Source organism: Elgaria multicarinata, chromosome 6 (assembly GCF_023053635.1).
Source record: "Elgaria multicarinata webbii isolate HBS135686 ecotype San Diego chromosome 6, rElgMul1.1.pri, whole genome shotgun sequence".
Classification (NCBI taxonomy): domain Eukaryota; kingdom Metazoa; phylum Chordata; class Lepidosauria; order Squamata; family Anguidae; genus Elgaria; species Elgaria multicarinata.
In genome coordinates, this window is record NC_086176.1 from 94,973,565 (window position 1) to 95,001,355 (window position 27,791).

At 44.7% G+C, this 27,791-nt stretch overlaps 1 protein-coding gene across 1 annotated transcript; it reads right to left on the reverse strand.

Moving 5' to 3' along the window:
• ISL1 (ISL LIM homeobox 1) lies at window positions 1–27,448 on the reverse strand. Its single transcript, XM_063128666.1, has 6 exons — window positions 27,390–27,448; window positions 25,942–26,131; window positions 20,944–21,203; window positions 14,670–14,956; window positions 10,111–10,278; window positions 1–193 (listed from the first exon to the last, which is right to left on the reverse strand). Exons 1-6 carry the CDS (start codon window positions 27,415–27,417, stop codon window positions 77–79), a joined length of 1,050 nt encoding a protein of 349 aa, XP_062984736.1. The 5' UTR covers window positions 27,418–27,448; the 3' UTR covers window positions 1–76.
• Between the last annotated feature and the right edge of the window lie 343 nt (window positions 27,449–27,791).

Consider the following 27,791-nt stretch of genomic DNA (forward strand, 5'->3'; position numbering starts at 1 on the left):
AAACGTTATAGCTTTCCCACTCTCTCCAGCAGGGGGCGAAAAGATTCAAGGACAACAACATCGCAAGGAATGTTCCTCATGCCTCGATAGGACTGGCTACCATGCTGTTAGGTGTATCCGGGAGTTGAGACGACATGGACGCTACCTCACTTCCGGTGGAATTGGAACCTGGGCCTCCTTCTGAAAAATTAACCTGCCAAAGATGAAGAGAGAGAGGGAGGTTTACAAGAAAGTAAAGGAAAAGAGTGAGATCCAGGCTTAGTCATATTTAGGATAAACCCATTGAAATCAATGAGATTTAAGTTAGTTGTGACCAACAGAAGTCCCAATGATTTCAATGGGTTTACCCTAAACATGACTAAGTCTGGATCCAACCCAAGGTCTTTATTTCTCTACCTTTTAAAAGATCTTTGCATTCACTGTAAATTCCTCAGGGCAGAGACCCATTATTTATGTAGAAAGCTGTATATGCTAACATTATGTAGATGAGGATGGTGATTTAAATTGTACCACCACTCCATAACATGCTAACCTCCATTATTCTGTGTTCTACCTATTTTTGCAGTTTTGCCAGCACAGTGGGGAAATAGTAAAAATCAAGCATATCTATACAAATTAATGTACGCCTTCCCCTTTGAAATGTATGGCTGTGTGTTTGTTCTTCCTTCCTACAATGTTATCCTGATCATACACTATTATCTTAGAGTCAATTTATGTACATTCCAAACAAAGTATTAATCATCTGGGAAATGACACATAGCCAATCAATTAATCCTGAAATGAAAAAAAAATGATGGGTATGTAAAACTGCACAAATCCCACAGTGTGAAAGTCAAGGAATTTTAAAGTGAGATCTTTGAATGCCTTGGACTTTGTGAAATGCTGGGCTGCCAGAAGTCTTAATCATATATGTAATTATATGAACATTTTAGTGTTCATTGTATTTTATATTCATTGCACTGACCTTCACAATAGTCATGTCAGGGTAGGTCAATATTTTTATGCTCATCCTTGAAAACACAGGCTGAAAGAACTGCAGCTTGACTGAGGCTAGTAACTGTGCAATCCTATACATGTCTACTCAGAAGTAAGTCCTATTGAGTTTAATGGGGCTTACTCCAGATAAGTGGATATACGATAGCAGCCTTAGGGAGTTCATACCTAGAGTGAAATACGAAGCAAAATATTTATTATTGTTGCTACTACTATTATTAATCTCATAGGTACCCACTCTTAATTATTATACTACGCCAAATGTCACTGTATTATATAAGAGCTTGTTTCCAGTTGCAGCAGCAAGCAACCAGATAGATGCTGGAGGAGGGGGGCAGAAATTATGGTTTAGAGGCATTGAATTGATTGGAAAAATTTGGTTTCTCTATCTACTTGCCCGCACTCCTCTGTAATTTTTCCATTTGCAGCTTAAATCATATTCAGCTCTACTTGGAATGCTTTCCTCAAGTTAGATCAAAATGGAGCCACTCATTTGAGAACAATCTTTTGAAGGCATTAAACCTAATTGAAGTGAGAATGATCCATGCATGGAAAAAGGAGGTTTCCCTATGATGATATTACTCCATTATGACTGTATTCCCACGCACACTTACTTGTGAGTAAGCCTAGTTAAACTCAATGAAATTTACTTCTGCATAAACCTTCATAGGACTGCATTAGTGACAGTTGCTTGGAGGAAATCCACAAAATATAGCAATGTGGTCATGCTCTCAATAACACAGAGGAGGGAACAAGAGTCTGGAAGTGTCCACATCAGACCAGTGATATATATGTATGATTATAAGTTGTTCCAGGTTCATATACTCCGCATCCCCTTCCAATTTAGCAGAGTTTGGAAGGCCCTGCAGGCTGCATCTGGCCAAAGGGCCGTAGGTTCCACTCCCTTGCCTTAAAGGATTTCAGACGGACAAGCTCACAGGGACCTTTGAGATTTTGGAAGGCTGTTGCCAGTTTGAATATACAGTGTGGGGCTACACTGACCAATGTTTATTTAAACCCACACTGTGAAACTGACCAATGTTTTAGTGTAAGGCAGCTTCACAATCATATGTTCAGTGCTGTAAAAGATATCTGGATGAAACTACTGGCACAGAGCTGATGTGCTGCTTAGCTGTACAAGACCTCTATGATTCTCTATGCTGCCTAAGAGGTGATCAATATTTTGATGGCTCACCAATTCAGAAGGGAGCAGCTAGATGAGGCCCAAATCTACCCTTCAACCTGTTATAACTCTTAGAACTGAAAGAAATTTTTCCTCTCTAGTTCTGATTAGGGAACTAAGGATTTTGTCAAATCCATTCTGTTGGTGTTTCATGAATTGCCAGACATCCTTTGTTCTGCACTCCTATCGTTGATGGAAACAGATTTGTTCTTATTTATATTTTAGGGATGTATCAGAATGTAGTTCCACTTATGCATTAGTGCAAGTGCAAGTTTGCTCAAGTCCTCCCCAAAAGTAAAACAAAGAAACAAAAAACAAATGAAACAAAATCTTGGTCTGCAAGTCCATGGAATCCATGTAACTTGGGCGAGGGGGAGGATTTGGAATCTTAAGGTCAGATTCAAAGAAATTTGAACTCATTTGAATCTGTTGCAGATTTCTCCAACACCTGTTGTTCTGATGAATCCTTGGAACTGATGAAGCTGAAGGCCTCCTGCAGGCACCATTCCCTAGATCAGGGCCAGAGAAGACTACTTTAACACTGTAGTCCAATATTAATGTACTAGGAAGTAAGTCCAGTTGAATTCAGTGTGACTTGCTTCTGAATAAAACTTGGGTTCATCTACACCAAGCAGGATATTCCACTATGGAAGTGGTTTGAAAGTGGAATATAAAAGGCAGGAGCCACACTCGTGCTTTATAGCGGTATTGAAGTGCACTGAAAACTGTTGGGGCCCATTGACACATACCATACTGCTTTCATACCACTTTCATAGTGTTATATCCTGCTTGCTGTAGCTGTATCACGGGCCCCAACAGTGCACTTCAGTACCACTATAAAGCAGTAGTGTAGATCCTGCTTTTTATATACCACTTTCATAGTGGAATATCCTGTTTAGTGTAGGTAAGCCCATAAATAGGAAAGGGATGCATAATTGCTTTCACAAGAACACTTATTAACATATAGAGATATTGGTATGGCAGAGAATATGGAAGAATTCAGTTTTTAAATAATTCCAGTCAAGTTGTGACATTTCTAAATTCATTTCCCTGAACCCTATCAAGAAAAAGTAGAATGAAAATATAACAAAGACAGAGGGTAAATAATACAAGGCCACACCATCTGTTGCCATTTTGCTGCACAGAATGTGCTTTTGTGCAGGAAAATATATGAACCCCATATGTTGATCTACACATATAACAGTCCCAGACATATGTACTGTATTTTGCTGAGTATATCCAGTGTACAACAGTCGGGATGGAAAGCTGTAGCCAATCCTGTTCTCCCAGTGTGTATACATCTGGCAAATGGCATGCACGTAGGATTGTTAAATAGGACAAGTAACACAAAGAAAAACTACTGTAAAGCCTAAGGCTTTAGTCCTAATTGAAAACAAGCATTATTAGACAAAGTGGAATTTACTTCTGAGTAAACATGCATAGCATTATGCTTCAAATGTGGCCTCTGGCACAAATTCATTCAGTGGCTTTAGAGACAAGCCATTTTTTCTCAACCAGAGACCCTCATCAATGACATGTGGTTGATGATATGGGCCTACCTGGCATAATTGTTGTAAGGATTCTTAAGAAGTGAACACCTCTGAAAGTCATAAATAAATATTAAGTCTTATTATGGGCTATATGTATTTTACTAAAGAGAATTCTTCCAACTCAATGCCCTGATCCTAAATGAAATTTGAAATTTAAATCGACTAGTGCCAATGGAATTTACTACAAAGTAATATGCTTTAGGATTAAAAGACCTATGCAAATTTACCAGGGAATAAGCCCTATTTGGCACTATGGGACCTACTCCCAAGAAAACCTGCATACCACTTTAAATTCAAGTAATTCATTGGTTTGGTTCTTTTGAGAGTCAGTATGGTGTAGTGGCTAGAGTGTTGGACTGGGGAGACCTGGGTTCTAGTCCTCATTTGGCCATGAAGCTCACTGGGTGACTTTGAGGCCAGTCAGTGACTCTCAGGGCTGTTTTGTGTGTGAGAGAGGAGGACGACCATGCAAACTACCTTGCTATTATTATTATTATTATTATTATTATTATTATTATTATTTTATGTGTTTTATATTCACTGTTGTTCCCCACCTTGATGATGATGATGATGATGATGATGATTCTATTATCTTTATTATTCAAATGGACAGTTGACTGGGGCTGGACTGAACTTCAAATGATCAGAAAATTTCTAATGTTTTATTGGTTATGACATCCTACATGTTGGATGGAATCCAGAACCAGTCCAGAGTCCACAGTGTGCATGTGTATGTGCATGCATTCACCCCTACTCACACAGGGCTCCTGTAACTGTGGGCACCTCTCTCTATACGCACACACACACTCAAATATAAGGACATACACACACACACACACACACATATCCCTTTGTGCATACAAACTCATCCTCTCATTTCATTTAAACCAGAAAAATCTTTACAGATGGAGATGTTAACCCTATGCCTGTGAGGAATCACTGGGCAGTACCCAATACTTCAGTTTCGCTTCCTCTTGTTACATTGTACCCATGGGACATACCACTAGAGCTACAGGAACTAGCACTTGCTAAAGCAACTCCAAAAATGAGCAGAAATTCTCATTTCTGGATAGGGACAGGTCAGAGAGGTTCTCTTCTGTGAGCTCTGCTAACCTGCCGTGTTCTGGAAATGAGCATTTCTGTTGTTTTCCAATTGCTTCAAGAACTCCTAGCTTCCCATTATCCTACCAATAGGCCCCAGTACTACATGGAGAGCATTGGATACTGCCCACTGTCTCTGGGGAAATAGATGAACTAGAAGCATTGCTTCTGCAGTCAGTGTGGTGTAGGGATTAAATTACTGGACTGGGGAGACCTGATTCTACTCCTCTTGGGTTTTTTGGTGGAAAGGTGGAATAAAAATGTAACAAATAAAATCATAAATTCATTCCCATGGTGAACATACATGTATTTGCTTTGTCCCATTGTCACCTCTGGTTGAACATTACAAACACCTGTTTACCAGAACTGAAAATTGGATGGGATTACAATTTCAAATTGCCTTCTAGTCTCTTAAGGAGGCCTTGCTGGTCCTTCTTGTTGCTACATAATTGGCTGTTTCACATGCATGAGAAGCAGGGGTAGTAATGAGAGGAAAGGGGTATGCAAACCACTGCAAGCAGGCCCACAGCATGACTGGGTACCATGCGGCACCCCATGGTTGTGCTGCCTGCCCATATTTATTGTGCATACCTCTGTACCTATCCCAGCCTCCTATGTGACTCAAATGGGCTCCTGGAAGCCTCTCCATTGGGGAAAAAAAGGGTTGTGTGTGCAAAGAAAAAGTCCACAGCACCAAAAGTATTGCCAGAAGTGGTGGATGCTCTTGCCAGCAGAACCTATGGTCACTACCATTTTTCTTTCTACTTGGAATGGTGAAAATAACCAGAGTTCCCACCACATGACACGGAAACCACCATGGAAGCCCACTAACCCCACTGCTGCAACAGGCAGGTAGTGGGCATTATTTATTATTTATTTATTTATTACATTTCTATACCGCCCAACAGCTGGAGCTCTCTGGGCATGGATACCTGGATTATCGTGTGTGTGTGTGTGTGTGTGTGGGGAGACTCGTGCCACTGAGAGTCACATTTTTAATAAATCATGGTGGCTTAGTGTGATATCTGAACTGGCTCAATAGCTCAAAGGCGGTCCTTTTCAGTGGTGGCCCCCACCCTCTGGAAAATCCTACCCCATGCAATTTGGGAGGTAGAAAGTATGATGTGCTTCAATATCTCCTGAAAAGGCATTTGTTTACCCAGGTTTTCTCTGGCCTGTAATTAATTGCAATTAATCATATTCAGCTCCATCTTACTCCCCATTCTGCTCCATCCATGCTCCTTGCATTGTTTTGAGTTGTTATTGTAGTTGGAATAGTTTTTAATAGAGTTGGAATAGTTTTTAATAGTGTATTTGAAATGTGATTTGTACTTGTATTGTTACTGTAGCTGAAATTGTTTGAATAGTGAATTTAAATCTGATTTTTAAATATTTATATGTGAACTGCTTAGAGATTTTATTATATTAAGGGGTATATAAGTATTACTAATAAATCAAAATAAATAAATAAGCAAGCAAGCAAACAAGCAAAAAAAAAAGTTTTTAAAAAGTAACCATCTTCTTCCAATCAAAGTTATGCCAGCCAACATCCCAAAGGGAATTAAAAATAATTTATTTCAAGGGGGAAAGGAGTATCAGGGCCAGTCAAAGACATTTTCATTCTCAACTGTTCCATGTCATCCAAGAAGTGTGTTCCACAATTCCTTGCAACATTGTAGCTCCTCATAATCTATGAGGTGTCCCCCAGAATTCTCTGCAGCATTGCAAGGGATTGGAATCATCTTTGCCTAAGTTAGCAGTCCTAATAACATTTGCTACCAAAGCAACTCTTTGTGCAGTCCAGTTAGGCATGCTAGATGTGTCCTGATAAACTCAATAGTAGTAAGACTGGGATTTTAGATCCTCTGTTGAGGCCCTGCAGGGGAACACAAAATGCTTACTGACTTCACTTTAGCTCCTTTAACAGATGACCATTACATATAAATCATTTCATATGTAATTTTCTTCCCAGCCTAAGCCTTTACCCGTCTTTACTTTGTCATGCTGATGCAATTTTTTTCACACTGTATCATGTCCAAAAATCTTCCATTGTATTTCCCTAGGCTCATTTCCTCCCACAAAGTCCATCCATCTCCTATATCATTCAAAGCTGTGTTGAAAGGCCTGCAGCATGGCAATTCTACCCAAGCACACATAGTCCCTTGAATAAAGCAAGAAAGCTAAATAGCCCCTGCCATGAAACAAGGTGAGAAGGTCCATCCCAGATGGCCAACGAATGGCAAATTGGTCATTTTTGAAAGTATTATATTTTTACCACCATGGAGAGTGCCAGTGTTATTGTTACTTCAAGCACCAACAAATCATGGGATACCTCTAAATAGGTTTACTCAGAAGTAAGTTCCCCTAAGTTCAATTGCATTTAGAAAGCATGTTGAGTTCTCCAGTTCCAAGGAACTACCTAAGAGTGCAATCCTATGCATGTTTGCGAAGAAGAAGAAGAAGAAGAAGAAGAAGAAGAAGAAGAAGAAGAAGAAGAAGAAGAAGAAGAAGATCCTACAACTCCCAGCATCCCCCAGGCAGTATGGCTATTTGGGGCACGTTGGGAGTTTTAGGACTTTCTTTCTGTCTAAACATGCATATAATTTCACCCGAAGTCATGCACACAAGCATTCTGAATGGTATTGTTCTCCTCAAAGCATTAAAGCTGCCATTTTGAAAGTGAAGGAGCTTGCAATATCTGTATCCAAAGGAAAATGTTATCTGGTTATATTTTTGGGAAACACGTTTCTACTCAATGTTCTATCATTGCTACTATGAATTTTAATCACTGAAAAACCATTCATAACATACCTTAATATTTTTAAGATCTGGTTTTAACACACTTAGGCCAGGAAATTGAGTTAAGGTTGAACTTCTGTCCTTAAATCACCTGGTTGGGCCTATGTATTGCAGATGATATGGTCCCATATGAGCTGCCAAATGATGTAGGCATAAGGAAGTGAGTTAAGAACAGAATTGACTGGTAAATTCCTGTTGGCTTTTTGGTGAAAGCCAGCTGATAAACATGATGCAGCTGTTGTATGTAACTATATATGTATATTTATAACCACATTTTTAAAAAGTAAAACATCTATTGATCAATGGACATTTAGAAACATATGCTTAAAGGAACATAAAAATAAAGATCTATACAACTGGGTTAAATTATGCATTTGAACAATGTGCTAAAAGCTAACATTGCAATATATAAAAGTAAATCCATCTAAATATATGTGAGTATAGGATGAAAAACAGCAGGTAATCTTTGTAATGTTTTACAGAAGTTTACATCTTTAGGGATGTAGGTTTTGTCTCTTGGTTGGTTTGGTTTAAAATACTGTTACCCTTTGGACAATCTTGCCCATAACTTGTTAGACTTATTAAAATGTCACCATCATATACAACCCAGAGTTGCTATACAACCCAGATCTGAAGCCTGGTCAATGCAAGCTATATCCCGCTATACCATTTGATCAGCATACTCCCATCATTGGGTTCAAAAATAACTTGATGACAATTTGGAAATCTTAATTTAAATAGGGTGACCATACGAAAAGGAGGACAGGGCTCTTGTATCTTTAATAGTTGTATTGAAAAGGAAATTTCAACAGATGTCATTTGTACATATGGGGAACCTGGTGAAATTTCCTCTTCATCACAATAATTAAAGATGCAGGTGTCCTGCCCTCTTTTAAATCTGGTCACTCTAGTATAGCTCCTGCAGCTTTTACTGTTGTGATGAAGAGGGAATTTCACCAGGTTCTCCATATATACAAATAACATCTCCTGAAATTTCCTTTTCTATGCAACTGTTAAAGATACAGGAGCCCTGTCCTCCTTTTCATGTGGTCACCCTAATTTAAATGTCAACAAATATAAGCAGTTTAAAGATCCTGCTCACAACTGTGGGGTGTGATACAGTGATTGGACTTGTTTATGGGAAATCCAGGTTCAAATCCGTCTTGATAATGCGGTGGGGGAGGGAAGCTTGTGTGCATCGCTACTACGGAACCTTACCTATAGTAACCTTACTTCTCTAAGGGTAAAAATTTGATGGCTATAGGAAAGTACTATGCACACCTTATGAATTAAAAAAGAGTCACCATCCAGCACACAGTTCAATTGTTAAAATCCCACTGACATTCGTGGAGTATAAGTATCCCAACTGTGTGCAGGCTTATAAAGCAGTTTTAATTCTGGAAAACCTATAACAATAATTAAGGATAATTAGGGCTATTACCCACTTCGTTTTATTCAATTAATTGTACAGGTATTTAATTAAATAATTAAATCTGCACATATGTGTAGACTCTCTGTAAACTGCCTAGAGAACATGTTGATTAAGAGGCAGCATAGAAGCACAGCAAAAGTAAAGAAATACTAATTCTGGAGTGGGGTGGGGGGAAAACATATTTCATCTGTCACAACAGCAGGAACCATCTTAAGAGAGTTATTCATAGAATCATAGAATAGTAGAGTTGGAAGGAGCCTCTGAGGTCATCGAGTCCAACTCCCTGCTCAATGCAGGAATCCACCTTAAAGCATCCCTGACAGATGGCTGTCCAGCTCCCTCTTGAAGGTCTCTAGTGTGGGAGAGCCCATGACTTCCCTAGGTAACTGGTTCCATTGTCGCACTGCTCTAACAGTCAGGAAGTTTTTCCTGCCTGTATGGTGGGGGTGGGTTATGCCTGCTTGATGGTTCTTCCTGACATCTACTGTTTTTATATGTACTCATATGGAAATTATTTTTTAAAAAAGAATCTCTCCCCCCCCATTAACTGGGATAACTACCAAATTTTGGTAGTTCTATTTAATTAATTGATCTAACCAAGTAATCAATTAAACTGCCATAGTCATGACACAGAAGAAGGAGGAGGAGAAGAATTACATTGCACAGGTTTCTGATCTTGTAACGGTCCAAAGGAGAGTTTGCTCTGCGCTCAGGAATTACTATGAAACCAGGCATGCAGGTTGGCAGCTGAGACAACCCACTCAGATGCAACCCACTGCTGGTGCATGGCTTTCCTTCTAGCACATAGGCACAGCGCCGTGCACATCCGTTCCAGGATCTTCATTCCATGCCTGGTTGACTCACATGAATCGAGACACAGAAGTGTTAGACAATAGGGCAGGATATGAATTGATTTCCAGAAGTTTAAAATCTGGAGGGGGTGGGGCTCTGAGGAGGGATTCCCAACTTTTAAAGGCATCACCAGAGGATCAGCTACGCTCGCCTTTGTGCACACAGTGGGCCATTCATTGCGGCAGGGAACTGACACTTACGAGTTGCTGAAAAGCCGGTTGATCTATGTCACTCTGCAAGGCGAAGTCGCTCAGGACTTTCCAGGGCGGCTGGTAACTCTGCACCTCCACCGGGTTCGCCTGCAAGCCCCCGTCGTGTCTCTCCGGACTAGCCGCCACCATGGGAGTGCCCGTCATGCCCTGGATGTTCTGTAAACAAGGCGGCACAGGCGGTGAATGGCCGCGCGTCAGAAACCGCGATTGTCTCACAGCGCCGAAGAGTCAATAAACTCCTTCTCGGGCTTATCAAACTCTCGACTTTATTGACTTTGTTAATCTGCCTTTCGCGGAATTTTGTGTGTTATTTTAAAGAGAGACCCGGAGGATTGGGGGGGAGGGGGGGGGAGAGAGAAGATAATCTCTCCTTATCTACCCAGGCTGGAAGTAGGGTCCTAAAAGAAACGCGTTTAGGGATCTTTTTCTTAAGACCCGCTTCCAGTCCAGATCAAGCAACGCACACAACACGAACCTGTGCAGGTTTTCTCGGAGGTGTTGCTTCAATAGGGTTTCCCTCCAGACACGTGTTAGGACTGCAGTCCGATCCTAGGTTGCACACGTAACTTGGGAGTAAGTCCCCGCGAGCGAATTTGGGGCTTACTTTTGAGTAAATACGTTTAGGATTGTATCGTACTTCTCAGGTATAGAGGGCCCAGTAAAGTGGGAGCATGGGGGGGGGGGTTCGCGGCGGGGGGGCGGGGAGAGGCGAGGCAGGAGATAATCCCTGCTTCACAAATAGCCCCTCCCCTAGTACACACGTGGATTCCACCCCCCTCCACGTCCCAGAATTGCTCGTTGCTCCTTCTATGCTCATTCCCCCGCCCGGGGGTCACCCTTGCATGGGACTAAGGCACCGATCCTCTGTACAATTCCTTGGGACTTCCTTCTGAGTAAACATGTTGTTTTGAGAAGGCTGGACAGAGTCTGCAGCTTTACTCGCCAGGAAGCGCAGTGGATTCAGGAAACTTGCTATGAAGGGTAAGGCTGCGACCAAATGTGTTAACTCAGAAGCAAGTCAGGGTTGCTTTTACTACGTGGGCATAGGATTACCGCCTTAAGTATAACATCCTTGCAACCATAGTTAGGTGACTGGACTGTTAACCTGGCGCCCTCCAAAAGTGTTGGACTAAGCGTCCATCATCCCTAGCCAGTATGAGGATGATGGGAGTTGTAGTCTATCACAGCTGGAGAGCTCCTGGTGACGGGGAGAGGGAGGCTGTTCTATTGCAATTAAGGTATATGGGATCATATACCTTGTCTCCTTGTCTCCCAATTTTTTTCTTCAAGAAAAGTCGAAAAGCTGTAGATCAGAGCAGGATACGGTGCTCCAGGATTGTGGAGGCCTAAAGGAGCTAGTTAGTATTCTGACTGAAACCCAGAGCGGATTCACTATCCCACTAGCATCGAAGGCACCAGCCTCTACTGGCGGACTGCATTCTACTTGAATTCACTGCTAGTCTATTTAGAGCTTGCTGCTTGACCACCTTCTGGATCGCTGTGTCCGTGGCAAACACGCCCATTCTGCCCATATTTACTTTGGAATGAGCCCCATTGATTGAAAGGGGGACTTACATCCAAGTAAATGTAGATAGGACCGAAACCCTGCAGTCTAAACATGCTTGGCTTGGAAGTTTGCAGCCTTCAATGAAGGTTAACTTGAAAGTTAAGGTCTGCTTAGGAGTGTAGAGACCGGTGTCGTCGCGCCCCCCCCCCCCTCCAAGCAACCAGAGGTAGGAAACAAACAGGGAAAATTAACAACAGTGAAATCCAGTGGTGAGGTCAGGGCCGGACTTTGGCGGACCAACCCAGCAGAAGGACCCCCCACCCCCAAAGCGAGCAGGGCTGTCTCACCACATTTTGAAATAAGTGAAATGATACACATCATCATCTAAATAAGGGGGTGGGTTTAAGTCCAGCGTATAAAATTAACTAACTGGACCACTCGTGGAATCCATCACCCAACTAAAGTGGAGTCGCCTGAAAGTGCCTCTGATACCAATCGAATCTTACTCGGGAGTCAGCCCTATTGTGTACGTGACACTTACTTCCGAGTAAGCACTTCCAGGCTCGGGGCTAGTCAGGCACCATGGATCTATTCGAGGCCATTTAAAAAACACACACACACCAAACAAACACACACGAAAAACCCCAAAACATAAAAACACAACACTGAAGCACCCCGACTGAAACGGACTAGGATGCACCGGGTTCAGTACAGGAGGCCACCGGTTTATGTCCGGGTACTTCCATGTATTCTGATTTTGATTAACGCGGAGCGGTTGTTAGCCTCGGCTGGATTCACATTTCCCCGGCGTCAATGGCTCCTTGAAGTGGGATTTACTTCTGAATGGAATTTACTTCCAAGAAAACGGGTTTGGGATCGAGTGTCGATCACTGTAACCGAACCCTGTTGGTTCGACTGGGCTCCTCTCGCTGTTTCCTGAAGAGCCACCGCTCTACTTTGGAACGACAGAAGGCTTGGGGGAAATCAGCCCTGCAGGGGGCTTTATGTCCAAAATAGCCTCCTAATTCGGAGCGCCCTGAAGTCCTTTAAATGTGTGGGGGGGAGGGGTATTACATTCCACCGCGGTAAAAACACAACTCTATAAATTCCTCTTAACCAGGTAGGAGACCTTAAAAACAAACCAACACTAAAATAAGAGCCGTTCCTTTCCCGTTCTCTCTTTCCTAGGTTCGAAGCAGTTCAACCACGATCTCTTCTTCATATGGACCCAAATGGGACGAGATGGGCAGGGAAGGAGGATGCTTCCTAAGGCAGTGTGACCGTATCCCGGATCGTTTGTCAATCCTGTTTGTGAAGATTCATTTCCAATGCTGCAACAACCCGTCCAATCTCTTTGGATTTAAAGCCCCGAGCCGAAGCCTGTTTACTCGCAAGTAAGCCCCATTCTGTTCAATAAGACGGGCTTGATCCCCAAGTTGTAACCGTGAATCGGACTGAAGCGCCTATTGGATTGAAATGCAGTCGAGGCATAACTGCTTGGAGGAGGGCTACTCGGAAGAAAGTGCTATTGAATTCAATGGGACTTCCTCCAGGAAAGCGTACATAGGCTTGTATGCCTTTAGTCCCCAGGAGTCCTATTTGGGACCTCGGCATGACTAATTAAGGGTTTTGCACACTTACGAAGCAATAATTGAACCTGGAGGATTTGCTTCTAAGTAAATATGTACAGGATTCTGCTGTGCTTTCAATAGGTCTTCATAGCAACTAGTTTTTGCTCCACATATTTAAGATCCCATATTTAAAATGCCAGCACTCAAGGTTAGCTTTATTTCAGTATCCGTAGAAACATGGTGCATTCTCCTACTATTAATTCGAGCACGGATTCAAGAAATAAAGTCTTTAAAAAGAGATCCTTCCCCTCCCCCTCCCCCTCCCCCAAATTGTAGATAGATGTCTTAAAGATCACAGGAATATATAAACTGTGCAACACACTGCCTCAGGAAGTCTTTAGTGGAACTAAAGACAGTGTGGCTCACCAAGCAACCCTAGGCATGTCTACTCAGAAGTAAATCCCACTGAACTCCGTACAAGCAAGTGTGTATAGGATTGCAGTCCGAATGTGCTAAGACACCTTCCCCAACTTGGTCCTTTCAGGATGTGTTGGACTACAACTCCCATTGTCCGCAGCCAACCTGGTTGGAGATTGAAGGGGATGTAATTCAACACATCTGGAGAACATCAGGCTGGGGAAGGCTGTGATTTTTTAAAAAAACAAAAACCCCAAACATCCAATATTGGGCTGGTATATATTATTTACCTGCTGTTGGTATGAGCTTTATCCTATATCAATAAGTCCACTAATGATGATGATGATGATACATTACATTTATTCAACCAAAAGCTTACAGAACAGCGTACTAATTTCTCCAAGCTGTATTGCCCCCACCAAAAAACCCCAGAAACTGCGCTTCCCTCCCAGACATTTCACTCTCTGAGTAAAAGTAGCCACCCAACTTTCTGGCTGAGTTCAGACGACACGCTAATAAATGGTTGTTTGCCATTCTGTTCCTATTACTCACCCCCCCCCCCCCACACACACACACCAGTTGATTAGCGTGTGTCAAAACTCTCTCCACCCCACTCCCACAGAACAGTTGTACTTTTAACAACAGTTTCATAGGCAGGTGAAGCATTCCATTGTCACTCTTTCCTTGCCATACTAACAACTAGAGGGAATTTTAAAAAAAGGTTCTCTCTCACACACACACACACATACGACTGGATTGAGGGCAGAGTTAAATGATATTCAGCCCTGCTCTGACATCCTGCTTTTGCTTTGTTGGAAACCATAGCACCCATATGAAAAGCAACACACACACACAAATCTGCCCCCAAACCTCAAGAGGCATTCAAGCAAAACAGGGGTAGGGTGCAGAGATCAGACGGCCACCCAAGAACCCAAGCCACGCGGCCTCAGCAAGGGCTGCTCTGCGCAAGGCAAGCCTGGCTTGACCAAGCGCTCGTTCAGGAACGGGCGCCCCCTAAGGGCCGGGAGGACGCAGCCTTGGCAGCCACTTACCGTCTTGTCGTTGGGTTGCTGCTGCTGCAGCTGCTTCATCATGATGCTCCTCTTTTTGTCCTTGCAGCGCTTGTTTTGAAACCAGACCCGGATGACCCTGGGGCTGAGGCCGGTCATTTCCACCAGTTGCTCCTTCATGAGGGCGTCGGGCCGGGGGTTGGCGGCGTAGCAAGTCCTCAAGGTGTGGAGCTGCTTCTCGTTGAGGACGGTCCGGACGCGGGTGGTCTTCTCGGGCTGTTTATGGACGTGCGGCCTCAGAGCCGGCTGCCTGGCAGAGATAGGTTCTGCTGTAAGGGAGGGAGGGAGGGAGAGGGGAAGGAACAGGAGCCCTGTCAGTGGCAGGGGAGGACCAGAAGACAGCCTTGCCCCTCTTAAAAACTTCCGAGGGGGGCCAAACTGATGCTAAACAGCGGTGCTGTGAGGGCGTTCTTGGAGTCTGGATTTCATGGTTTTACAGGGCTCTTTCTTTAAGAAGCGACAGTGTACTTCTTCAAAACACGGGGAGAAACCGGGCTGCCTGCATTTGGGGGCCTTCGTGCTCATCCTGTTGAGTGAGGCCATAGACTTCCGCCGGAAAACTGTTCCCTCACTGCACCACTTAGGCTAAGCGTCTTTCTTCTGGAATCAACACTGCTGGATTCAATGGGAAGCCCCCTCTCCTTCAAATCCTTCCTCCAAACCCACCCTTTGGGGGAAGGGGCTTAAGTCGCAATCCTATGCATGGTTAGACAGAAAAGAGAGAGAAAAACACCCTACAATTCAAGGCTGGGGCATACTGGGAGTTGTAGGCCTCCCCCTCCCCATCTAAACATACACAGGATTGCTCCCTTATTCTTAATCCTCATTCCCAACTGTCACCAAAGTACTGTTGTCCAGGTTCTTTTCTCTCTCACCTCTGTTTTCTCCCATTGTCTATTTTAGACTGTAAGCCCCTTGCTGGCAGGGACCTGGCTGTTTGCTTGAGGTTGCAATCCTATGCATGTTTAGACAGAAAGCATGCTGGGAGTCGTAGGGGTTCTTTCTGTCTAAACACGCGTAGGATTGCATCATTTATTTAGCACTATGTAAGGCTGATGGCGCTCTAGTGATGATTAGGACCGAGATTAGCCACCAAATTGATAATAAGGAACAATCCTATGCATGTTTAGACATAAAAAAGTCCTACAATTCCCAGCATTCCCCAGCCAATACTGGCTGAGGAATGCTGGAAATTGTAGGACTTTTTTTATCTCTAAAGATGCACAGGATCCTGCACTTAATTTCATAATCCACAATCATGCAGTTCGGAGTCACTGAACTCAATGGGAGATGTAGTCCCTGCACAGCCCGATCCTTTCTGCAATTATCTCCTCCCCACACTCTTCCAGAGGGCTTATATTCAGTGTGCAACTCAGCATCACTAAGAGCCTAAACATACCCAGCTTCAATAGTAAATTCAGCTTAAAACCCATCGGATTGACATCTGCACCGCTGACGTGTTCAAGGGATTGTGGGAACCAGGCAGCTCATAATCAGTGTGGTGGTGTCCATTTCCGATTTTGTGGGGAATAGTTCGGAAGGAACCCATGAAGGGAAAGACTTCTACCACCTCCCTCAGTGGGGCCACCAACAGAAGCTAAGAAGGGATCAAAAAAGTAATCGAGAATGGGTAGATCTCCAGATGTTTTGGACTTTAACCCCAGAAGCCCTGGCCATCATGGCCAATGGTCAGGAACGCTGGGAGTTAAAGTCCCAAACATCTGGAGATCGATGCTCCGCCCACTCTTGATCTTGTCCATCCCTCTGCCCAGGTTAATGTATGAAATACAGACAAAACTACACAACAATGAACAATCCAACTGCCTCAATATTATCACAAACACACACACACACTGGCCTGGTTCAGACAACATGCTAAACCATGCTGCTTAACCACAAAATGGTTGTGGTTAAGCAGCATGGTTTAGGGTGTTGTCTGAACCAGGCCATAATGTTTAACCAGTGCTGATAAACACCTTAATATTCTCCTTCTGCCTCTTCTTCCACCATTATACCAAATATCTCACCTACATGTCCCCATTCTCATAACACCCAGTTTAGCTGGATAAAAGCCTGTTTAAATTATGAGACAATGAGATCTGAGATCGACTTCTTCCACTAGAAAGAGATACAGAAATAGAGATGTAGGAAGAAAGGATGGGGAATGTGGAAAATACTCTCCAAATTACAAGGTGCTATAAATGAGACCAAAATAAAATCTTTTTTTTAGAAAGTTCTAACCTTTTGTTTGTTTTCCTTCTTTAAAAATATAACAGACACACCATTTTTGAGGCTGCAATCGTAGCAGGCTTCGAAGCAAGAATAGGGACTTATCTCTGAGTAAACGTGCTGAGGATTGCTCTGTAAAACTCGGCTGTAATTTAGGGCAGCACAATTCCATTCTCGTTTACTCGAAAGTAAGCCCCACTATTGGTCAATGAGTTTAGTGCCAGGTAAGAGGACAGTGGATTTCAGCTTAAGCTTCTTATGAAGTAATCCTTTACACAGTTACTCAATCGCAAGTCCCACTGAACTCAATGGGGCTTTCTGCCGAGTAGACATGCATTGGACTGCACTATTACTTGGAAGTAACACGGATTCCTAAGTAAATCTGTTGAGAAAGTGCCGTCTGGTATTCCAGGCATTACTAAGGCTTACTTAGAAGCAAGTGATACTGAAATTAGTCGAAGTTCTTTGAATTTATCAAAATCATGTTTGCGGTTGGTAAGGGATTTAAAAATAGTCCAACATATACTGTAACAAAATATTTGATTCCCCCTCCTTTTTTTTTTAAAGGGGGGTTGTAATTCATAAATATTAACTCCATGTGGGGAGGGGAGATACCTTGATGACACCTCTGTGCTACCAATTCTCTCTTTCTTCTTTTCTCAGTGTCTCCCTATCCACATACACACACATTTCCCCCCATTTTATATTAGCCAATCTGAAAGGAAAAAAAAATATTTGCCTAAGTATTGGAATTTCAGATTTTGGAGACACAAGGAATCAACGTCACAAGAGTCCTACACTTTAAACTTGTTTTGGACATTTGGAAAGAAATCCCATTGAAATCAAGGGGACTTTCTCTCGAGGAAGCGTGTGTATGGCTCAGACGATGCTTCGTAAGTGTCATTTAAAATCAAAACACGAATAGGTTAAACCAGTTTCACTTTTAAAAGTTTGAATGGTCTTGCAACAGCACAGCTCTACGATCGTCTACTCGTCATTGAGTTGCATGGGACTTACTCCCAAGTCAGTGTGTATATATAGGATCGCAGCCCAAGTAGCGGGGTGGGTGGGTGGCGGTCAAGAGTGGCCTAAAAGTTAGGCGTCTCCTCCTCCACCGCCGCTGCAGCCTTGCTTTGTTTACCCTCATAGGGGTGGGAAAATAAATAAGACCTGTTCCCTGAAACTGAGAGGAGCAAGGCGAAAACAGGAGCTGAAAGGCTCAAGTCGAAAATGGAGGAAAAAGTAAAATGATGCCGCCTCATTGTGGGTCGACTCGAAAGTTTTCCTGCTGAAATTCTCAGCCAAATCACCGGGGAAGGCAGAATCCCTTTGAAGGCCAATTACTGAAGATTAGCTTGTTGACAGTTTTAAATTACAGCTTGAACTGGTCGCCTGTAGTTATTAGTCTCTTTTCGGAAACGGACCCCCCCCCTTCCCCCGGCAGAGGTGCCATGCCATGCCATGTTGCATTCAAAACAGGCCAGGTTGGGAAGAATCCTGTGGAAACGAATGGCAAGCGAGCATTGCCTACTCAGGAGACAGGTCTCTCTCCATCCCCCTTTTTTTCATTTCTTGTTTTTCTACAAGACTCCACACGCGACCCCCACCCCCGCAATTTAGAAAGGTGCTGAGGAAATAACGACAGGGGCAGGACCCTAAACATGGTTACTCAGAGAAGAAAGTCTTAGGCTGCGATCTTTTCTCCGCTTACGTGGGGGTAAGCCCCATTGAACTCCAGGGGGGTTGTTTTGGAGCAGACTTATGCCTAGGGAACTACAGGACTGCAGGCTTAAGGGCTTACATTTCAATTGGCCCTGACCTATGGTGAACAATTTGGGTGGGGGGAGTCCTTGCAATGTAAGTTCATCCAAAGTAACCATGCTTAGAGTAGACCCATTGAAATCAAATGACAAGTTAGTCATGAGTTCAATAGGTCTACAACTACAGCTAAGTCTGGATCCAACTCTATACGAGTTCTTTTTTTCCTTCTCTCTCTCTCCCTCCCACTTTTTATTTACAGTGCCAGATATGAGTACCATATGATTATCCGGACCATATATCTGACAGTGCAAGATACATAGCTCTATATAAACAGGCATGGAAGCATAAAATGTGTGCAAATGTTTCTTTCTGTTTATATTAACCCATCAGGTATATTTTAAATAACTACTCCTGGGGTCCAGTCAATAGATAACGCGCTATTTACCTCTACATGCCCTTTGGACTCTAGTAGACTTCTGATCCATTTCCATCAATCACCATTTCCCATGGACTTAAACAGAGGAGGATTGGACCCCATGAAACTCCCATACAATCCATGCCAATTCTGATATATCTTCCTGGTAGCCAGGTCCCACAGGCAATTAACTTGGAAGAATGGGTGCTCTGGCACCTAAGCACACTAATAGCAGGATGAGATCCTAAGCAGGCTTACTCACAAGTAAGATCCCTGGAGTTCAATAGGACTAAGGCTGCAATATCTAGCTAGCTAGCTGCATGCATGCACACCCACACTTAACCAAGAGAAAATCTCCTGGAATGCAGTGGACTTGCTTCTGAGTAGACATGCATATAAGTTTGCACAATTAATTTCAAGGAAGGGGGACTTGGGCTGTAGCCTTGAGTTGATTTACCCATCAGCTTCAGCTCATGTGTCTTGGATACCTTGATATCTGCATCTATCACCTTGGACCTAAACACACAAGTTCCACTGATTTCAATGGAACTTACGTGTAAAGCTGCAGCCCCCTGCCTATTTATTTGGAAGTAGATTCTATATTAAAATAAACATGGCTAGACCTGGGCTGCACAGCAGGATCAGGGCGTAAGCTTACTTAACCAATGGATATTCGCCAAAGGTGTATTTATTCTTTGGCTGAGTTCCTAAACACAAGGAGAAGTCAAGCAGAGCTGCAATCCTATACACACCTACCAGAGAGCAAGTCACATTGAACTTAACAGAAATTACTTTTGAATAGACATGCATGAAATCCCACTATTAGATTCACTGAAATCTCTTGGTCCAGCTTCCATGCCCGTTGGAGGCCACAATCCAGAAAAAAAGTTAAGGATGTTGAAAGTGGATTCCCTGTGCTTATTTTAGAGTCAACCCCTTTTAATTCAGAGGGATTTATTTCTAAGCAAACCACTTTAAGATTGTGCTGTCAAGATTCCCACCTCCTTAGGAGCAAGCCCTATCGCGCTATGTCACACTCTGTGGGATTTACTTTCAAGAAAACATGTCAAGGAGCCGGTTGTAGGTTCCACTGGTTTCAAAGGAAAAGTGTGCAGTCATTTAATCTCTCTCTCTCTCAAATCCAGCTACCAAGGCCATGATCCAGCCAATCTCAGGCAAACCTCCATCCTTTCCATTTCGATGGAAGAGCTTAATCTGTCCCTAAAACGCGCGGTTCATGGGCATAGATATAAGATGCCTGCATGTCTATAACATACCTAAGGTCTTATGGCCCCGTCCTCTACGTTTATTCAGAAGTTCCTCTCGGCGTTCTACGTGATTGACACACGAGTAAGTTTTAATAGGATTGCAGCTTTGATGGCGAGAGACGCTTCTCTCTCTCTCTCTCTAATCATGCACATTCTTACGCAAGGGCTGTGTGTTTTATACACTTTGTCGCCATCATTTCGCCGAGATAACAACCATCGGCCTCCAATTTCTGCGCGGGCCTGTTTCCGATCCCTACAAAAAGCCAGGGCCGCGATCCTCTGAGCCGAGAGTAAGCCCCGCTGAACTCAATGGGACTAACTTCTGAGTGGACACGGATACGATTGAGCTAAAACTTCCCCGTGAAGACTGAATTTGCCGGCGTGAAACCGAAGGCAGCGCCTTGGACTCTCGGGAGGTGTCAATCGGAGCCACGGCCGTCGGGGAGCCGCGGGCAGGGAGGCAGGCGTGGGGTGGGCGAGAGAGAGAGAGAAGCAGAACAAAGGCCCAGCGAGCGCCACCCCCCCCCCGCCCCGGCCTCCCTCCCTGCCCGTTCCCAGCTGTGCCAATGGGGCCGGGAAGTACCTGCCATCTGCAGCGGCCTGGCGGGATGCAAGGGGCTGAGCGGGTCGCCAGCGCCGAGGCTGGCCCTTTCCACCACGTCGTGGTCCGCCCGGCAAAAGAGGCCGTCCTCCCGCAGCGCGAACTCGTCCCCGGGGATGAGCTGGCGGCTGCAGGCCACGCAGCGAAAGCACTCGATGTGGTACACTTTGGAGCGGGCCCGCATGACGAAGTCGTTCTTGCTGAAGCCGATGTTGCACTTGGCGCACTTGATGCCGTATAACCTGAGCCCGGGCCCCGCCGGCGAGGGGGGAGAAGGAAAAAGGAGAAAGCGGCGGGGGGGGGGGGGGAGGGAGAGGAAAGAAGAGAAAAGGGAAACAAAAGAGAGATTTCACTCCGGCCGCCCCTTCGAATCGAGCCCTGCCTGCCTGCCTGCCTGCCTGCCACGGGTCTCTCTCAACCTCCTCCAACCCAACACGTTTTCCGGGTGGCAGCGGGTGCTTTCGCTCGTTTAAACGCCCCTTTGGAAACCCAGAAAGCTCGAAAAAGGAGCGGGTTTGGTGACGGACACCGTCGGACACCACACCAGTCAGGGAGGTTTGAACTAAATTATATGCGAACGTTGTTTGGGGTGGGTGGGGACTCTTTTCTTTCTGCCTTGGACCCGAGTTGTGGGGGGAGGGGTAGATGGGGGTAGAATCTGCCCCCATAGGGTGGATTATAGACAGCAGGGCTTTCTACAAGGCTCCACTCTGCAACCAGGCACAGAACGACAGCCAAACTTAAGGCTGTACCTAAACACTTACTAGGCAAAGAAAGAAAGAAAGAAAGAAAAGCGTGGTGTTGAACTGACCTGAGCAAACATTGTAAATGGAAGCCTCGCTTTGAAAAACAAAACACACCCCCATCCCGATCCTGGGAACGGTGACTTAAAAGTAAACCCCCCTTTAGGTCAATGAGACTCCTTTCCTTGTAAGGAGGCTTTAAAGGATTGCAGACATGAATAAGCCATCTCCTTCTCGGCGTCTTGCTCAGCCACACCAGAGATCCGGAAAGCTACGGTCAAAAACCCCAAGGTGAAGCGGACAAACTTTCCTTTTATAGACAGTGGAAAGGGAAATTTTGGGAGGCATCCTCGGCATCGTGGAAAGGTTCACACCCACCCACCCTGTTTTATTGGGAGATTGTTGCTAGCTAAAAGGCCAATGAAAGAATCAAATCCCTGTGCCTGCAAAGGCCACTATTAGAAATAATAATAATAATAATAATAATAATAATAATAATACTGTTAATAAATAAACAATAGGGCTGTACTACACAAGTGTTGGTGGTTTTTTTACTCATGAGTAAGCCAAGAGCTGGAATAATGAATTGTGGATCGTGGCCAGAACGGTCCCAGGCCCACTGGCCTTGCCTCAACCGAGGCAGAACGTTTGCTCTGCCTTGGATTCCACGCCTTTCCACCCAGTCCCTACACCTAATTACTCGGGTGTAAGTGAAGTTCACGCGGACACACCCACGCCCCATATCGATTCCCTCTGGGAGTCTACAAAGAAAACCGTCTTCCAAACGTATTTTTGTACTGTTTCGGGACGTGAGGGATTCCTCCCCGCCGCTCCATTTTCTGATCAGCCACCAAATAATTTTAGCTGGAAGCTATTCATTCCCCTCACCTAAATGGGCTCTAGAGTAGTCCTAGTGAAATCAAAGCGAATTGCTCCAGAATGCAGGTAAGGTTTCCTGGGGGTGGGGGGTGGGCAATCGGCACCCCCTTTTTGAAAGCAGCATTATAAATGGATAGATATAAATGTATTTGCATAGCCATCAGCCATTGAAACGGAGAATTTTAAACGAACAGGGGAGAGTGTTTCGTACTCTAGAAGAATCATTCACTGTTGTTAATCGACAGAGAACCTTAAAACACTGAAAAGCGCGCACAAATAGTATAATACAGCTCATCAGAGGTATATCGCCCCTCTCACATGATGCAGCGTCTCTCCACCCATGCTTCGGTATGGTTTCTTGCTGGATCCATACCGCAGGTATGTACACATTCCAGTTATAGGCATATGTTATTGATGTGCAATTCCCCCCCTCTTAAAACACAGGGGGGTAGGGATGGAAGAAACCATCAATGCATAATTGAGGCTGCAATCTTACACCCACTGACCTGAGGCTAAGCCCCATTGAACTCAATGGGACTTGCTTTTGAGCAGGCAGGCATAGAATTCGCACCGTTGAAAGCCCAAACGCACCCGCTTCTCTGTGAATACCTCAGGCAAAGGCATAACTCAACAGCCACACAGAACTCGCTTCTGTCCTCATCTGGGTAGTTAAGGGTCAGACACCTAACCAAATACACCAATCCGAATACCATTTGCTTTTGATGTAGTAAAGTCCCACTCAAACCCTCCCGGCTAGCCCTTCCTCAAGTAAGGCTGCGATCCGAAGCACACACTGACTTACACGGAAGTAAGTTCAGCTGAAGATCAATGGGGTTTACTTTCAGATGGAGGATTGAGTTATGTGTAAAGCTGGAATCCTAACCAAACATTCTGGGAAAGCAATGCCCACTGCTGTCAAGGGAGTTTACTTCCAAGTAAACCTGTCTCGAATCGGGCTGCAAAGAGGTTTGGAATCCGGGCGTAAACAGTTTAGTCGAGGCGACCCAGGGCCTCCGGAAAAGACTGACGATGATAATCTGAAATCACCACCCAAAAGTGATCTTTCTCAGTGTTTTCACCCAACCAAGTGAGCACTAGGTTCAGGGAAACGAGGAGGGGGCGGGGGGACGGGACGACAAGCCAGCTTGGCCAAAAGACCCGTCATTCTAAAACAGAGGCCGACAAGAAGCGCTTAGAATAGCCGGATCTCTGGGAAACAAAGGCAAGCCACACACACACAAAGTCACAAGAAAGTCGTTCTCCGCTCGATCGCCGGACTTTCCAAGGGAGAAGGGATTTCTTTCTCATTCGGAGGGATTAACACTTGCGCCCTCCACATGCAAGCTCCATCGATTTCAGTAGATTTGACCTACAGGTAATAAACTATACTTTGGGAGCCTTGGAGTGATTCAGACGGTATCTCATAGAGGAGACTCGTTAATTGAGAAGTCACTACCAACGGAAAGAAAGAAACGGGAAAAACACGCAAAAAGCCTGGGCATCTAGTGGGAAGATCTCTTGCCATTTGTTGCTGAGGGACCTTATGCAGGAGAATTTTATTTTATTGTTAATTGGGTTCTAGTGCCTGGGCTTTAAGGGTTGCCCAACCTTTATCTCCCCCCCCCCCACCAACTTGCAAAGATCAAATCCAGCAGGGTACACAGTAGCCTAGATTCACCTAAATCATCTCTCACCCCTCACCCCCAAAGCTAGAACAAAATAAAGAGCCCCTGACCTCTGCCCGCCCTTTTTTAGGTTTTAAAGTTGTTCTCCCCCCCCTTTTTTTTTAAGGTTTTAGCTACATGTAAACAGTGGCCAACTGTGCCACTTTTTTTCTTTTTTCTTTTTATAATCAGCTCCCAGATTTTCATGGTAGGAAGGAAGCTGTTCCATTATCTAAATGTACCGATTGTTCACCAACAGATGAGGGGAAATTTGATCTCCTCTGTCCAATTCATCAAGGCAGATAAGATAAGAAAAGAGAGGCAGAGAGGCAGTCTGAGAGCACCCAAAGGGTTAATATTTAAAAAGATTAAATGTCATGTTTTATTTATTTATTTGCGTTTTTCTTTTTACCCCACTCCAACCAAGCCCTGTTTATGGAGCAACCTTTCTTTATTAAGGACACAGTAAAGAGTTTATAATTATTTATTATTAGTAATAATTTGTTTATTGTTTACCCCCGTTTCTCCAATGAGCTCAGGGTGGCCCGCAACCCAATCACCCAGGATCAAATATTTCTTTCTTAACGGCCTGTTATAACTGGGCCAATGCTGCTGTTCTTGTTGTTACACTGTAACTTTATTAAATATATAAAACCAGACATGACAGCCACATTAGTTGTGAAGCATCCAGGCCTAAAGATTACCCACTTAATTTCAATTATACTAATATTACCTAGAGTTGAATGGGGAGGGAGGAGGCGTTTAGTTGAAAGAGGGTTCGATCGAGCTAAACTGTGACACTCCCCAAAATTATACACTGCGTTGCCATCAGTATAAATATGCCTCTGGCACACCTGGATCTCCAAAACACATCCATTTGGAAGCCAGAGCCACCCATCTCACTGCTGGTAATCCTGCGCGTGTCTACCCAGGTTCTCAGACCTTTACTTGGAAGTAAGAGCTGTCTATTGCAGTGGGACTTCCTCCGAAGTAATTGCCTGTAGGCCCTGGGATATCGGCAATCATTAGCCTATATCTGAATAACATAACACTCCTGTCCTGCCTTTCCTCCGGAGAAAGTCGAATAGACCGATAGGGCTCCCCCCCCCCCCCCCCGGAACACTTGCGAATTGCATTGAGAAAGACTGTTATAAAATACATTTTGCCCTGTCCTATTTAGAAGGAAGTTTGATTACAATCCTATTTGGGGTCGAGGGAGAAAAGAGAAAGAGAAGATTGACTTCCCAATAATATGTCTTTAGAGCCGAGTTGTGTTCAGTGCAGACTTCCTTGAGATCCCATTGAACACAGTGAGGTTTACTTGAGTAAACACACGATCAGATCACATCAGATGATCTCTCTCTGTGTGTGTGTGTGTGTGTAAAACAATCTAAACCATGGACACATCTAACACTGTAAACCATGAATGAGTTTCCACGGGAATGTCTAGTTCCACTTACCTCCAGGTTACCGTGTTTAGGAGATCGCGATTTATTTTAGAATAAAATAAAATAAAATGTAATGTTGTTTCCCCCGAACCTGTACAGATTAAATAAAAAAATAAACAAGCCTCAGCTAGGATGCCTCTCTGTCCCATCATTTTACTACAACTAGGACACCATCGAAGGGGGTGGGGGGACGAGAGAGAGAGAGAGAGAGAGAGAAAGAGAGAGAGAGAGAGAGAAGCCTCATACCTGATATAGTCTCTCTTACAGTAGGTTTTCCCATCCCTAACAAAGCACGTACAAGTCTCGTCCAAATACTGATTACATTCCGCGCATTTCAAACACGCCGCGTGCCATTCCAAATCCGGAGAAACTCTCAGAATATACTGATCGTGGATTTGATTGCCGCAACCGACGCATAGGGAAATCAGCCGTTTCTCTGAAAGGCAAATAATAAAAGACATGATTGACTAACCGTTTGCTCTCCTACGGCGATAAACACACTTTATTAGTGTCGATCACCCGCGTAGGGCTGCTACTCTTTGGGAGCGCGGTGCCGCTGCTGCTGCTGCTGTTGTTGTTGGTAGCCTTGCGCTTGGTGCGGGGAGGGAGGGGGGAGGGATCGGGGAGAGCGCGCGAGAGACAGAGTAGCATTTTAGGATGGTAATTGGAGTGTGTGCTATCAAAGGCTCCCCTCATTTAGGAAGGAGGCGGAACGCAGATTCAAATACAGGCTGGCATAATCAAGAACGTGCCCATTTTACACGCCTTCCACGCAATCAAAACACCCCCTTTTGCCAATTTCTTTTTTTTCCGGGGGTGGGGGAAAGAATGCCTGGGTGTTGTTCTTAATTTTCGAATAGGAAAAAGGCTGGGAAACCGAATGCTCCGGGTGGCTCCCTCAGCCTTTACCGGCGAGAACCCGCAGGCTGAGATGTGTCAGTTTCATTCCCTTTTGTCAATTTCATTCCCTTTTGGATTTTTCTCTCCCCACTCGCACCCCCCCTCCCCAAAGGGCTGACTCGCCTCGGGAGGGGAAGGCGTTCTTCTAATCCCGACCTGGAGCGGGGAAGTCAGCTCGCGGCCGGATCCGAAGCAGAGTTCCTCGGAAGGAAGCCCCGCATTTTGACATGATGTCTCCCTTCAAAACGAGCGCGCTTCTGAGCAGCCAAAGGGGCGCAATCCACACCTCAACACAAAGTCCAAGCCGAGACTGCAGCAGAAGTCTGGATGGGTCTCGGTTGCGCCCCACCCCCCTGTGTAAGATTGCGATTCCTCAATACATTTACGAGAAACTCAACCCCATTGATTGTCTACGGGACTCAGTTCCAGCAAATGTTGTCAGGATTGCAGCGGAGAGAGCGGGCCCCATCTCCTCGCAACCCGGCTTCGGACGCCCGATCGCCCGTATATCCACCCCCCGCCCCCCCCCGCCTCATTCCCCACCCTCTCGCCTCTTGGTCCCCGACTTTTACACCAGAGACTCTCGTCCAAAAGCAACGAAGTCAGCTACGGCGGATCTAGCGCCACACAAACCGAAAGGGTCACCCGGCAGGCATTCTACGCGCTCCCAATCTCCCGTATGCAAGGCAGGGCTATTTCCCCCCCCTCTTTTTTTTAAAAAAAAAAACCCAGATTTTTAAATTATTGTTATTATGACGAATAATAATAATTATTAATAAGAATATCTTCCTTACTTTTCGGTGGGTCTCCCATATCTCCCATATCTGTAAGAGGATATAGTGTCCACAGTGAAATGGTGCACGGTTGCGATGGAGCTTCCCAGAGATTAAAACAGAGAGAGGGAGGGAGGGGGAGAGAGAGAGGTGGGGAGGTGGGGGGGATAAAGCTGTTGCTTCTTTTGAGTGGGGGAGATGCTGTATAATGGAAAGGCAAAAGGTGCTGCTTGATCGGTGGCGCTCTGAGAATCAGTTCCAAGGCGGTGGCGGGTTACGGGGTTCCCTTACGAGGCGTCTTTGCAAAAGAAAAGCCAGAGCCAAACACCCGGACGGAGGCGAGGCGAGAGCGAGCCGGTCGAGCAAGCGAGCGAGTGGCCGAGACGCTGCACCGTGCGGGACTCAGCGCGCCGCGGCCACCAG

Coding starts and splice junctions, on each gene's coding strand:
- ISL1 (XM_063128666.1), bottom strand. CDS start 27,417: ATGGGAGATATGGGAGACCCACCGAAAA. Junction 26,132..27,389: donor TATGGGAGACCCACCGAAAA/GTAAGGAAGATA, acceptor TTTGCCTTTCAG/AGAAACGGCTGATTTCCCTA. Junction 21,204..25,941: donor TGTAAGAGAGACTATATCAG/GTATGAGGCTTC, acceptor GCCCGGGCTCAG/GTTATACGGCATCAAGTGCG.